The 14,775-nt window shown below is 37.2% G+C and overlaps 1 protein-coding gene across 38 annotated transcripts in view; it reads left to right on the forward strand.

The window, feature by feature from the left end:
* The window catches only part of scaf8 (SR-related CTD-associated factor 8), a 314,948-nt gene that overhangs the window by 65,242 nt on the left and 234,931 nt on the right, over positions 1-14,775 (forward strand). For 21 of the 38 annotated variants that reach the window (XR_007934521.1, XM_051925175.1, XM_051925177.1 and 18 more), the window contains exons 4-8: positions 1,786-1,947; positions 8,745-8,901; positions 9,227-9,357; positions 13,751-13,927; positions 14,258-14,337. The exons of 6 other annotated variants lie outside the window; for them this stretch is intronic. Coding sequence is in view for 31 of the 32 variants with exons in the window: in XM_051925175.1 (XP_051781135.1) it covers positions 1,786-1,947; positions 8,745-8,901; positions 9,227-9,357; positions 13,751-13,927; positions 14,258-14,337 (707 nt within the window). In the remaining variant the exon portion in view is untranslated. The remainder of the gene's footprint in view (positions 1-1,785; positions 1,948-8,744; positions 8,902-9,226; positions 9,358-13,750; positions 13,928-14,257; positions 14,338-14,775) is intronic. 11 more of the 38 variants (XM_051925165.1, XM_051925180.1, XM_051925185.1 and 8 more) reach the window with 6 other exon arrangements.

Raw genomic sequence — 14,775 nt, forward strand, 5'->3', positions numbered from 1 at the left:
TATATGGGAATAATGTATTTTTTTCTTTTTAACAATATTTTCATCTTGATTTTCATTCTACTTTTCTAGGTGTTCTGATTGTTTAATTAATCCATTACTAATTAGTGGGTTTGATGCTAAAGTAGTTGCAGCCTTTGATTATTCAGTGTTGTTTGCCAGTATGTCTGCTCTGCTCATTTTTAACTTAAAAACTGCACAATATGAAATCAACAAAAGAAAGTTTAGCATTTAAATCTATAGCAAAAGCAATGTCTTATAAATGTAAAAATCATGCTGCTGTGCTTTTCTGAATGTATAATAAAAGAAAAATAATACCAGCTAATTAAATGAGATCAGTGTTATCGGGTGTTGTCACTGATTAGGAATCTGGTTAGAACAAAAACCTGCAGCCACATTGTGCCCCCAGGGCCGAGGTTGGGAAACACTGCTCTAGAATCTGCCAAAAAGGTGGGGGAAATGATGAGGGTGGTGGTGTTTAGGGGATGTTTTAATTATAACACCAACTGCTTCTACTACAGTTCACTTTTTAAGTACAGTAATCCCTCCTCCATCGCGGGGGTTGCGTTCCAGACCCCCCCGCGAAAGGTGAAAATCCACGAAGTAGAAACCATGTTTGTATGGTTATTTTTATATTGTCATGCTTGGGTCACAGATTTGCAAACAAACATTTGTCTCCTTTTCAAAAGTTTAAACTGTGCTCCATGACAAGACAGAGATGACAGTTCCGTCTCACAATTAAAAGAATGCAAACATACAGTATCTTCCTCTTCAAAGGAGTGCGCGTCAGAGAGAGAGAGAAAAAAGCAAACAGTCAAAAAATCAATAGGGCTGTTTGGCTTTTAAGTATGCGAAGCACCGCCGGACAAAGTAGCTGCAAGGAAGGGAGCAAGCATTTTTCAGCATTTTTTAGAGGAGCGTCCGTATCCTCTAGGCCAGTATGCGAACAGCCCCTGTGCTCACACCCCCTCCCATCAGGAGCAGAGAGAGAGAGAGAGGAAAGCAAACAATCAAAAATCAATACATGCTGTTTGATCTTTTAAGTATGGGAAGCACCATGCGGGAAGCATATCGCTTGCAAAGCAGCCACATGTAAGCCCAGCAAAGAAGGGAGCACAGTGAAGGTAATCTTTCAGCGTTTTTTGAGGAGTGGCTGTGTTCTCTAGGGGTGCGAACAGCCGCCGTGCTCACAATATATTTGAGGAGTTTTATTTAATACATAATACGCGCTGTGGTTGGGTAGCTTCTCAGCCATCTGCCAATAGCGTCCCTTGTATGAAATTAACTGAGTAAACGAACTGAGGAAGCGTGTACCAGAAATTAAAAGACCCATTGTCTGCAGAAATCCGCGAACCAGCAAAAAATCCGCGATATATATTTAAATATGCTTACATATAAAATCCGCGATAGAGTGAAGCTGCGAAAGTCGAAGCGCGATATAGCGAGGGATTACTGTAGTTTTTTTATCATTTGCATTCCCATAATTTGGTCTGAACAGTTAACTGTTATTTGTTTTTAATAATACTAATAACCGCAAGTGTACCTAGTTTAAAAGTTTTTTTTTCTTTCTAGTTAACAAGGAACATAAGCAAATTTAATTGTTCTTAAATTGCTTTAACGGTGTTTAACATTTTTCCCCATTTATTAAGGTTGTCAATTGTGTATTTTGTTCTTCTGAACAAAAGTAAATATATTTGGGACCAAAAACCAGAGATAATGATAAATGTTGCATGTTAAAGGGGATATTTTGCTGTTTACAATCCATTGACTTTAATATTTTACTTCCAGTGCAAACCAGAATACAAAGTTCCTGGACTGTATGTTATTGACTCCATTGTACGTCAGTCACGGCATCAGTTTGGTCAAGAAAAGGATGTGTTTGCACCACGGTTCAGCAAAAACATAATCAACACTTTTCAGAACCTGTACAGATGCCCTTCAGATGATAAGGTATTTTAACTGTTTCAGCTGCAGAATTCATTTTAAGCTAGATATGTGTAAGAATAAGTTGTTTGTTGTGGTCCTTAAAAGAACAAGTAATCATTTAAAGTGATGTAACAGAGTCTTCTTTTGTCTGTAAACTTTGGATAGGCAGTGAATAAGAGATAAAACACACAATTGCTGATTCATGGTGTAACCCTTAGCAAGACTATTAACCTGCCTGTGTTTCATCTGTACAAAATACATAAACAGGAGTGCCTTGGGATGCCTTCCTCTCTAGAAAGACATTGTATAAAATAAAAGTATAATATTTGCCTTTTTATCAAAATAGAGTGTGGCATATATAGGTTATATTATGAAAAAGGCTCAAAGTTTTGTAATTTTAAGACTTGTTTCAGATCCATTCATAGGTCAGCAGTCCTGTATTCTATTCAGAATGTTAATCTGAACAAACTTCACTTTCATATACTACTGTACTTCTCTGAAAGTACGTATTTAACAACATTTTATTAAGAAATGCAAGCGTTTTGTACATAGTGAGCATACGATTGGATAATTGATACGAGAATAATGCGTTAAAAATAGTTGACATTTCAGTGTTGGCCGGCCCACCCCGCTTTTAAGCCCATTGTGTCAGAAAAATTGTCACTTTGATAAAACCATAAGATTTAAAGTTTTTTTTCAGCCATCGGTACAAACAACTATGGAGTAAGTAACAGATTTTTTTTTTATAAAAAAACTTTTTTGGGTGGAGTATTCCTTTAATAGCTACTTAGTAGATACGAGAGGTGGGGGTCACACTTTAAATTGTTAAAGCAGATCTTGCCCTTTTTGAAATGGAAGTGTAAGTAGGTGTGGCTTGTATAACAAAGTGTATTAGAAAGACGTGTAAGCATCTAATTCACTTATTTCTTTCTTTGCTTCTCATGATACAAATTAGGGCTTTACAATTAGCCATATATTAATCTTGATTACTATTATGTTTACTGAAATATACTAATCGCGAAAACTGATCATTACTGCACTATGTTGTACTGCCACTGCGTCAGAAATTGATCTATCACAGTTACAAATTGCTCTAAACAGTTTTGTAACTCATCACAAATTCATTAACTAAGTGTGAGTACCATGGCGAATCTGAGGGAATTGCATTGTGGATATACAGGTGTCCATGCTGAATGCGTTTTTTTTATTCTGATCTCTGTAGCATTTTTTAGATTGTGTCTGAACTTGAGAATTGTAAGCAGTGTTGAACCTAGATGAACTGACACTTTTTTTTTTTTTATAAGAATCACACAAAATATGACAGTTTGTCTTCAATAGTAATGATGTTGATCAAAAAACATACTGTGCAAGCTGTTGGAGCACTGCACTGAAACATTTATACGACCATCTAAATTCAACTACAGTTGAAAACTATGCACGCAGAACCTAAATCCCAGTAATGTTAGGTCCTCTATGCAGATAACCATACTTGTTTATGCTAATGCATGTCCGTATTGAGCAGGCTATCGAAAGCAGATTAAAATAACCATAGTCATCACATTGTATTTATCAAACAGACAAGCACGTTTTAAAATTGTGCAGTAAAGGAGATGCATCATCCTCTTGTACAATGTTTTTTCCCAAGTCGTGTTGCTTTTAATTTATCCCAAATGGGCGGTAACAGTTGAAATGAATCTGAAACAAGTGGTGCTCTTTGGAACCACAAGTGATTTATGTAAAACTATGGAAGGTTTCCTGAGCAGAATGGCTCATTTATACTTCACGCTCAGAACGCGTACGCACCCGCATCATGGCTGACACGCGTTTTCAGCGTTCATTTGATGCGTCCTCTGAGCAGGTCCTCAGAAATTAATGCGACGTGGCGTGAGTTGCAGTACTAGCAAAAAGTCAGGGGGCGCAGTGTGCTAAAAGTTGAAATGTGATGTCAGAGTCTCTGTTTACTATCTACATGTGACAGAAAGACGCTTTGCGGGTCCTACAAGATCAGTGTGCGTGCTTCGATGTTTGATAAATGGTTCGATGTGGTGAGGCAAAATGCCGACATACAGATGCATTCGTGGTGCTTTTATATTCAAGCGTCGCATATTCCCGATCGTAATGACACGATACATTTTAAAAGTCTCACATGCCGTCTTTTTTTCTAGGGCTTCCTCTGGTCCTGACAGAAGCGGATCTCCAGCAATAGATCGCCACACTGAGCACATTAAATGTATGATATTCCAACTTTCTGCACATTTAGAATCCTTAGATTTATACTAGATATCACTTTCATGATGAAAAGCATTAAAGTATGTATATTACATTTTACAGATAAATCGGTAATTTCGTTTAAATAATGAATACTGTTAATAATTACACACATGGGGGTGAGACAGTGGCGGAGCGTTAGCGCTGCTGTTTTGCAGGGAGTCACGTCGCTGATATTCCCTGCCTGGAGTTTACATGTTTTCCTGCTGTGTTTCCTCAGTGTGCTGAGGCCTCGTCCAGGGATTGTTTCTCACTTGTGCCCAATGCTTGCTGGAATGGACATATCCCTGGATTGATGGATTTAATCAATAAACATCATTTTCAGAGATATTGCGGTAAGGTGTCATCGGAATTTAATGGGTGTTCTAGGCAATTCACAATACAGAGAAGCTGAACATGTTCTCACCGTGATAATATCTCGCACTGGCGGATTCCACCAGATTTACGTAAAGTACGCGCGCAAGTATAAACACTACAATGCTTGCGTAGCAGGAGCGTCCGCTGCAGCATGCATCGCGTCGCATGAAGTATAATCCCAGCGTAACAGTTCATTGTATTGAACACAGATTTATGCTAAAAAGTAGGTTGTGTCAAACAGCATACTTTACTCAAGAATGGGAAAGCAACTGCTCAAAGAGTCAACCTAGCCAAATGGAACAGGAAGGAGATGCAGCAAGTTTCCATGTTTATCATAGCAGTTGCACTTAAAACTGTATCATATTAAACAACTTTACCACAGATTTTCAGTTATAGCCTTCATTTATGTACTGTAATTTTAGAGAGTCAGGTTATGGAAGAAGATGTTCCACTGTGGCAACCCCTAACGGGAGTAGCCGAAAGAAGAAGAAGAAAGAAGAATTTCAGAGAGTCCGATACAGTTGCCGGCATGCTCCCATGAACCAGTTGCCTATTGTGACATGCTCAACGACTCACTCCAACCAGTTTGGGACTTGCTTCAGTAACATCAGTTTTGACTGTGTCTTTAGTCATTGGGGTGGGCTCTGTGTTCGTTAGATCTGATAACCAATCAGTGCTCATCCGGAAGTACAGTGCTTTTAAAGTGGCAACGAAGTATAAAAAACGTGGGTATTTTGGACCTTATAAACAGAAGAGAAGTTGATCTGTGTGATGTCTCAAATTTAATATGCCAAAACAAAATGGAGAAATGAATAAAAGCAGAGATTGCAGCACGTTTTTGGCTTTCAGAAAAGGGCTGAACATGACTGTGCTGAATGGTCTGCACTAAATATGCCATGGGCATTTAAATTTAAAATGTTCCGGTGACACGATCAGCAACTGTGGTTGGCAAATCTGACAAGCCCTACAACTAGAAGTCACACAATGTGAATTTGGCTTGTGATTGGTTGAGTGTCGTAATCACTGTTCATTGTATGGTTCAGTATCTATGGTGTTGCAATATTGCCATATCTTGCATAGGTAATAATTCATTGCCTGGTAATGTATAGTATCAGATACATCTAAATGCATCTTGAGCTTGCTGTATACATTTGATGTTTTATGCTTTTACATACCTACTAGCCGATGCCCGCCATAGCATACGGCGGTGTAAGAATAGGAACGGAAAACAGTGAGAAAGGAATTCAGACATCAAGAAGAAATAAATACTTCTTGAAAGATGCAGTGTGCATGTAGAATTTCCGGCCAAGCAGGATTACATGTGAAAGTGACAAATAAATTAGGCTTTCCGAATTTACGTACTATAGACATGGCATCCTGATAGTTTTGTTGCATGTACCTTGGACTTCCTGGAAATGTGGACGGTAATATGATCATTTTGCCTACACGTACGTTATTTTCATCGTTTGCTTGCAGTGCGTCTAATAGTTCCACGCACAGATCTTGTTGATGTAATCTGAGATAGTTGAGACACGCGCCCTCTGTTTTAACATACGCATCTACGACGTACTGTTGGAATAGTTTGCCGCTGGTGTGCAAAATACTAAATGTATTGCTAATCTGTACATGTAAAATTGGCATTGAGTAAGCCTTATTCGCTTGGCAGTTCTTTTATCTGGAACATGTTGTAAATCTTTGTGCCAGCCAATGTCTCCGTAAGGGAATAAAAGTGGGTAAACCATAGGATCACAATTCATATTGAGCGTGGACATCTGTTTACAGGAGTTGCCTATGGGATAGATGCAAATGTCCCTTTCGGCAGGTGTTTCGCCATCTTCTCCGACAAAAATCGCTGCAACATCGGTGTGACATGTCGGGGCATTGTATCATCGTAAATCCTGCCTAGGGGTTTCCTTGAAAACCATTCATACAGATGCTGTTGGATTGGACTGAGCAATTTCATGCATGTGTTTGTATGATTTAGCGAAGGGGTTGATGGTTCTGAGCATGGAATCTAGCTGGAGAAGTACATTTTCGCTGCATGCAGAATTTGCTTTATTTTGTAAGCGTACTTTAGTAGCTTGCTCTGTGTCAAAAACATACAACTGTCCATATCCTGGAGAGGTAGAAGTGTTAGCGTATAGTGAAGAGATTTGGTGATAAATTTGTCTGTGTATTTTAAAACAGTATGGTCCGTGGCCAGGAGGTTGAGTTATCTGTGCACCCATGGAAGCAAACGCAAAAGAAGAGTTGTATTCTCGAATGTGTTCACGATAATTTTTAGCTTCTGATGTTTGCTATGTAAGAAGCTGTTATAAAGACAAAGGTGGCTCCCGCAAAGGTGGTAAAGCTGCTTTACTGTTGTGGCAGCACCTCGAGTACTTGTTGGATGTATTACACTCCGCAGGCCAGTATAGTGCATGACATGGAAGAGGACAAATAGGAATCAAGAAATGCTGTGTTGGCTGTGTGTGGGCGGGACCGGTTTTGAAGTGGAAGCAGGACGAACCAGAAGAGAAATATATATAAGAGATACCACAAAAATATCAGGCTGTGTTTACATCAATGCTAATTCTTATATTACTGTCTTTTTAAGATTTTTGATTGTATAGACTCTTGCGACTATTGTTTTCTTAATACAACAGAATCCCAATTTAACATTCCCATGTTTAATGTTTTCCCACATTTTACATTTTTAAATTGTGAGTGTTTGTGTTGGCTGATTTTTTTTTTTTCAGAAGTAACATTTGTTTTGAAAAAAGTAAATTAAAAGAATAAGATGTTTGTGTTTAGGGATGCTCCTATTAGATTTTTTAAGGCCGATACCAATCACCAGTTTCATGTTGCTTGATCAGACAATTCTAGTCCCAGTTCTAATTTTTTTTTGTCCACCTTTATCCCTTTAACAAACTTTTCACACTAATCTCCTGCATAACCAGACTGTTAATTTTTTATTAACAAAATGAAATTTTGTAGGCTTATTGTTCAGTGACTGTAGAATATTACACTAAATACAATTTCCATAAAATGCATACTTTAACTAATGAAATATTTATAAAAATATCTAATTCATATGGCATAAAAGAAAATGTCAGTGTTTAATTTTTTTTAATGTACCTATCTGAAACAATGCATAAGGTTGGTTATGTACATATTTGCAGATGAATTAAAATATCTTTCATGTGAAGCATTGAAACCTGGCTGAAAATTGTATGTTATTTTAAAAATGAAATAATTTTTCTGATTAATGACTAGTAGCTGAACCTTCCTTTGGTTGTTATTACTGGTTTTTAAACAGTTCACACTAGATTTGCAAAACAAGTATAAACAGTAGAATTCTCTTTTGTATTTCTGTATCCTGCTTTCATAGTTCAGTGCCCTGTTGTACATGATTCTCTGATTCTGTCACTAACTTTTTAAAAAACAGCCTCCATCGATTGGTATAATTTTGTGCTAGTCATCAATTTACTGCATGATCCAAAAACCATGCCATAAAGGTTTGCTCTACTTATTTATTTGTAAAAATAAACAAAGAACAGAACACGTTGTTTTCATCTGCATCTTCCAATGTACTGTATAATAAAAAAGCTGAATTATTGGCTAAGCATTTTCTTTTTTTCTTTTTCCCCTTTTTACTCTGTTATAGTAAAATGAGGTGAGACCTGAGCATCACATCAAAAATAAGTGAATTCAGATAATAAAGATCCACATTATCCTACTGATAGCTATCACATAAACAGTGATCATGTGAAATTTTCCTTAGTATGTGAACACAGCATAATTGAAAAAGCCAAATTATGTGGTTCAGTCAAGTGAATGCATTGACCTCTTTCCTAGGAAATTGTGATATTATTGTGATTCGGTTATTAAGGGAATTAAGTCGGTTAGCTTCAGAGACCGGGAGCCTCATGCTGCCTTCCTGGAGTGCAAGTGTGAGATGAGCCCTAGACAGTTGTATAGGCTCCAGACCACTTAAAAGTGGGATATGTGAATCTGAAAAACAAGTACTGTTTTTAGTAAAACCTTTTTTGTCACTGTTTGATATATTTTTCTGAAGAAAATGCATTATGTGAACTCTTAACATTTATGTAGGAGTATGGAAGTGACCCAGCAATTTTGGTTTATTCTCTTGAAATGTTAACCTATGTTCCATTTCAGAAAATTACAGGCATAACTAACTTTCTCGTCTTCTATAGAGCAAAATTGTCCGGGTTTTAAACTTGTGGCAGAAGAATAGTGTTTTTAAGAGTGACATCATACAGCCCTTGTTGGATATGGCAGCTGGCATACTACCTCCCAGCATAACCTCTGCTCATGCCAGTACAACTGCCACAGTCAGTAACAATACACCTGGTAAGCCTACAGCTCTTCTCTATTTCAGTATTCACAGATATTGAAATCTACAGTTTTAATGCTCCAAGAATGGCAAGCCATACTTAGCCTTACTAGGTTTATCTCATGTTGTGTTTTTAACCCATTTAATGTTTTTTGTTTTTTTGTTTTTTTTTTCTTTTAGAATTTTAAAGTAGGAAATTTTATTTGACTTTATGCTGTCTCTCCTAAAACTATTTAATGTGTATGATTATTTCATGAAGATCTAGTCATGCCCTGTGTATTTTTATATTTAAGAATTTCAGTAACTATAATATGAAATATACATTATTAAAATTCCTTTTAGGAACTCCTGTAACGCCTGCCACACCAGCAAACATTGTTCAAGGCATTCCTGATTCCTGGACATCACAGCTTTCCAACACAGATACAATTGCTGCTGTTGCTCAACTTCTTCAGAGTCCTCAGGGACAGCAGGTGAGAGTGGAAATATTTGTGGTGAAGTTTTGTAGCTTCTCTATGCTTCCCTAATTTTTATTTCTTATAAAAATATATTTTTATATATAATAAATGCTAAAGGCTTGGTTGAAGCTATTTATTGGCCAGTGGTGCAGGAAGGGTTGTATGGTCACTCTGTTAACGGGTCAGTTTTACCTGTGGCTGGTAACTATTTAAAAACATCAACAAAATGCCCAAATGTAGCTATATTTTTCTGTTCTTAGATGGCAGAAGTAAAGGCTTATGTCATCTTCTGCTACTGTAGCACATCTGCTTCAAAGTCTTACATATTGTGTGTTCAGAGATGCTCTTCATCATACCACCGATATAAAGAATTGTTTGACTGTTTGTGATAGTTCTGTTAGCTTCGATAAGTGCATTATTTCTATAATCACTTCTGTTTTAAACGAGGTGCTCTCACCCGCAGAAGTCCGACCTACATCTGTATACTTTTACAGAGTGCAAATCCCAGCATATAGTAGATTTTAGTCATTCTGATGAACACCATCTTGACCATGTCTGCATATTATATACAGTATAACACATATTATATACAGTATAACATCAGTAACTAACAATTTTCAGGCAAAGAAATAAATGTGTATTTATATATACATACTGTACGTGCATACACAGTACAATATTTGTAAAAAAAATCCTGTAAAGCAGACATGCTTTAAAAATAATGGCATTAATAGTTTTATTTTAAATCGGTAAACTTCCTAAAAGTCCAGCAAATAGAAAATATATGAAATCAATATTTGGTTTTGTCTTGAACTGGCAGCAGTTCTCTTAGGTGCATTCGCATGCAGTTTCTGAAGGTATTTTTGTGTTTTGTTTTTTTAAACCCTCTTGGAGAACAGTCCCACTGCAGATTTTGCCTGTTTGTCTTGCTTCTGTCTCTGCAAGTAATCCCAGACTGACTTGATGTTAAGATCAGAACACTATCAAAACACAATCATCTGTTGCAGGATTCCCTGATCCTCTTTTCACTATAGATTTTTTTTTCTTCTGGCTGTGTGTTTGGAGTCATTGTTATGCTTTAGAATGGTGTTGGGAGTGATGGGACACCTCTCTGATGGTATTGCATGATGTATAAGATTCTGTCTCTACTTTTCAGTAATGAGAGGGCCATCAATTTCGTTCAAATCACCACTCCATTTGCAGAAATGCAGCCCAAAGCCTTCACTGTTGAATGCAAACTTCTATCTGTGTGCTAGTTCCCAGCCCTTTGGCGGACAAAATGCCATGTGCTAGACCCAAAATTTCCAAATATTGACTTGTATCAGTTCAGAGCACCTACTGCTGTTTTTCTGCACTCTAGTCACTGTGGTTTCATGCATAAGTAAGGTGTTTGCTTTTGTTTCCACCTCAGAAGAATGGATTTTTTGTTGCAACTCCTCTTTGAAGACCACCTCTGATAAGACTTGTCAAGATTGTAGATGGGTGTCCTGGGGTCATAGTATTTATTTATTTATTTAAGTTGTAAGTTGATAGCTGGGTATATTCCGATTTAGAAGGAAAGTAAGAATTCTTATTTTCTGCCCTCAGTTTTTGTGGCCTATGTTGAAGAATCTAAGCAGCATACCTGGAAATACTTGCTTATATACGAGTTCACATCCACAGAGCAGACTAATCGCTCAGAACCCACACAACAGAAGAATAGCATTAATAATAAAAAAACAAGTCAATAAACACATTGCAGGTTTTAGAATATTAATTGAGTGCTACAGACTATGTTAATAACTTACTGGACATTAGAATAGCGTGTCAACAAACCAGATAGCACCTATGTATAAAGCAAAAGAGAGAGCACGACACACGCCCACACACAGCAAGTACAAAAAGAGATGAGAGTAAAATCTTGCCCATACAGAGCTCACTCGGTACAACTTGGTTAGAATTGTCCCACATTCACGTCATCTACAGTGATCGAATTTGGCACATTATTCAGTCTGGCTCTATTTGGCGCCTTTGCTCATACTGTTTGATAGCGGAATTCTGTTGCCAATATCAGGTGATCATGTAATTAAAGAGTGGGGGCATTGTCCAGCCTTTTGCAATATCTATAATGTAATTTTTTAAAATTGGCCCTGCTGAAGGTAATGCTGAATTAGTGTCTGTGCTGATTTAGCCAGTTTAGGTGTGATATGTGATCATACTTGCTAGAATAGCACCTATAATTCAAAAATATTACCTATTTGGTTGTTAATCTACAAATACTTTCTTATAAAATGTACATACTGTACGTACGGCATTTTTTCGTAATTTCAAAAATTATTGAATGATATCCTTAATTGTCTGTTTGAATGGGGATGGCCTCCTAAGGCCTGCCCACTGCAACGGGTCTTATTTTTTGGATCAAAGAGCACAGTAGTGGGACTGAAAAAATGTTTTGAAAGGGTCCAGCTGAAAAAGTTTTATTAAATAGTAAACCAAGCTAAGCATTTAAAATTACAAAAGGCTGGTAGTGGAATGTGAAAACAGATCTGCAAAATACTGAAGCTTAGCATCTGTAGTAACACAATGCCAAAATTAGTGTGATTAAAATAAACAACCATTCTTTTACATTGTTTGATTTTTGCCTTCGAATAAGACCATTTTCAAATAAATTCAAATTACAACACCAAATCATAAAAAGCTGGGATGGTATGGAAAATGCAAATTTAAAAAAATGCAGTGATTCTTATATTTTCTTTGACTTTTATTTCATTGCAGACAGAATGAACCCAAGATATTTCATGTTTTTGTTAATAGACATTCATTACAGTAATCCCTCCTCCATCGCGGGGGTTGCGTTCCAGACCCCCCCCCCCCCCCCGCGAAAGGTGAAAATCCACGAAGTAGAAACCATATGCTTATATGGTTATTTTTATATTGTCATGCTTGGGTCACAGATTGCACAGAAACACGGGAGGTTGTAGAGAGACAGGAACTTTATTCAAACACTGCAAACAAACATTTGTTTCTTTTTCAAAAGTTTAAACTGTGCTCTATGACAAGACAGAGATGACCGTTCCGTCTCACAATTAAAAGAATGCAAACATATCTTCCTCTTCAAAGGAGTGCGCGTCAGAGAGAGAGAGAGAGAGAGAAAAAGCAAACATTCAAAAATCAATAGGGCTGTTTGGCTTTTAAGTATGCGAAGCACCGCCGGACAAAGTACTGTAGCTGCAAGGAAGGAAGCAAGCATTTTTCAGCATTTTTTAGAGGAGCGTCCATATCCTCTAGGCCAGTGTGCGAACAGCCCCTCTGCTCACACCCCCTCCCGCTGGGAGCAGAGAATGTCCGAGAGAGAGAGAGAGAGGAAAGCAAACAATCAAAAATCAATACGTGCTGTTTGATCTTTTAAGTATGCGAAGCACCATGCGGGAAGCATATCTCTTGCAAAGCACCCACATGTAAGCCCAGCAAAGAAGGGAGCAGTGTGCAGGTAATCTTTCAGCGTTTTTTGAGGAGCGGTCGTGTCCTCTAGGGGTGCGAACAGCCCCCTTGCTCACAATATATTTGAGGAGTTTTATTTAATACATAATATGCGCTGTGGTTGGGTAGCTTCTCAGCCATCTGCCAATAGCGTCCCTTGTATGAAATCAACTGGGCAAACCAACTGAGGAAGCGTGTACCAGAAATTAAAAGACCCATTGTCCGCAGAAATCCGCGAACCAGCAAAAAATCCGCGATATATATTTAAATATGCTTACATATAAAATCCGCAATGGAGTGAAGCCGCGAAAGTCGAAGCGCGATATAGCGAGGGATTACTGTATATACATGCATTTTTATTTTTGTATTTTCCATACCGTCCCAACTTTTTCCTGATTTGGGGTTGCATATTTGAATAACAACATTTAGTCTAGTAGCCCTATTTGTGACATGCTGCTTAATGTATTTCCTTAATTGCAACCTTTGTGATTTGCCAATTACATTATTTCAGATTGTGATTTCAATTTCAAGTCAATTAATCATTCAACCCTAGCTTAAGGCCATATATGTTTGCTCCCAAAAAACACTAAAGAATGCACACCCCACATAATAATACTTTACTGAATCTTTAAGGCACAGTCAGTGTAATTTATTTTTTTTTTGGACATAGTTTGTCAAATACATTTGAGCTGGCAACCTTCAGCTATTGTAGTCTCTCTCGTGTAAAAAAAAAAAAAAAAATACGTTGTGTAATTACATGTCTATTAAAATACATCTTACCCATGAAACAGCTGGGATAAGTGAAGAATTGTATTTTAAAGATAAAGATATGCATCTTTGGCAATGACAATTTTTTTTAATGTAGAATGAGTTTATTATGCCCCTTGATACACTCTCATCAGTTAAGACTGAAACTTTGATTTTTGTTTTGTTCTGTTTTATACTTAAGCTTCAACAATTAGTGCAAACTTTACAGATGCAGCAACAGAAGCCACAGCCTTCATTACTTCAGGCCTTGGATGCAGGACTTGTCGTGCAATTGCAGGCACTCACAGCTCAGCTCACTGCTGCCGCTGCAGCAGCAAACACATTGAATCCCCTGGAGCAAAGAGTTTCTTTTAACAAGGTAATAAATATTCATATCATTTTGGAATGCTGAACATTGTGAACAAAGTATTTCAATACTTTTTATTTTTTATTCAAACTGCTTTATAAATCAGTATGTTTAATCTTAAACTTTAGCATTTTAAGTTGAATGTAATTATTTCAGGCTCTTGTGGAGCTTTACTTTAGAATATTTGCATTTAAGGCCTTTTCATACTTTTTAATATAAACTATGAGGAAACATTATATAAGTTCCAATCTTCATTGTGTTTAAATTTCTTTTTCATAGAAAAAAGTTGATTGGTACATTGTTTAATAACAATTTTGAATAAACAATATTTCTTTTCTCTAGAAGCTATTGGAACAGTTTGACTTTGGGGAGGACTCTGAACATGTTGATGAATCAAAAAAGGATATATCCTCTAATCAGCTGTAAGTATATTTTGAAACTATGTTAATATTTTACAGTTCAAAGGTGCATATTTAATTTCATTCTGTCTGTTTAGTGTAATTTGTGTATTGTGTGTTTAGGTCACTGATATATTTGGAATAGGGTGCTGGGGGAAATTGGGCTACTATTGGCCAAAGAAGAAGAGGAGGGTAAAGGCATGTCTGGAGGCAGGAGGAGAGAAGTGAGGGTACTGAATGTTGGCATTATGACTGGTAAAGGGAGAGAGTTAGCTGATATGATAGAGAAGACTAATATATTGTGCATGCAAGAGACGAAATGAGAGTGGGGTAAGGCCAGGTGTATCGGAGGTGGATTCAAATTGTTCTAGCATGGTGTGGATGGGAGGAGAAATGAGGTAGGGGTTTTCCTGAAGGAGCAATATGTCAAAAGAGTGTTTTGGAGGTGAAAAGAGTGTTGAT

Source organism: Erpetoichthys calabaricus, chromosome 3 (genome assembly GCF_900747795.2).
Source record: "Erpetoichthys calabaricus chromosome 3, fErpCal1.3, whole genome shotgun sequence".
Classification (NCBI taxonomy): Eukaryota; Metazoa; Chordata; class Cladistia; order Polypteriformes; family Polypteridae; genus Erpetoichthys; species Erpetoichthys calabaricus.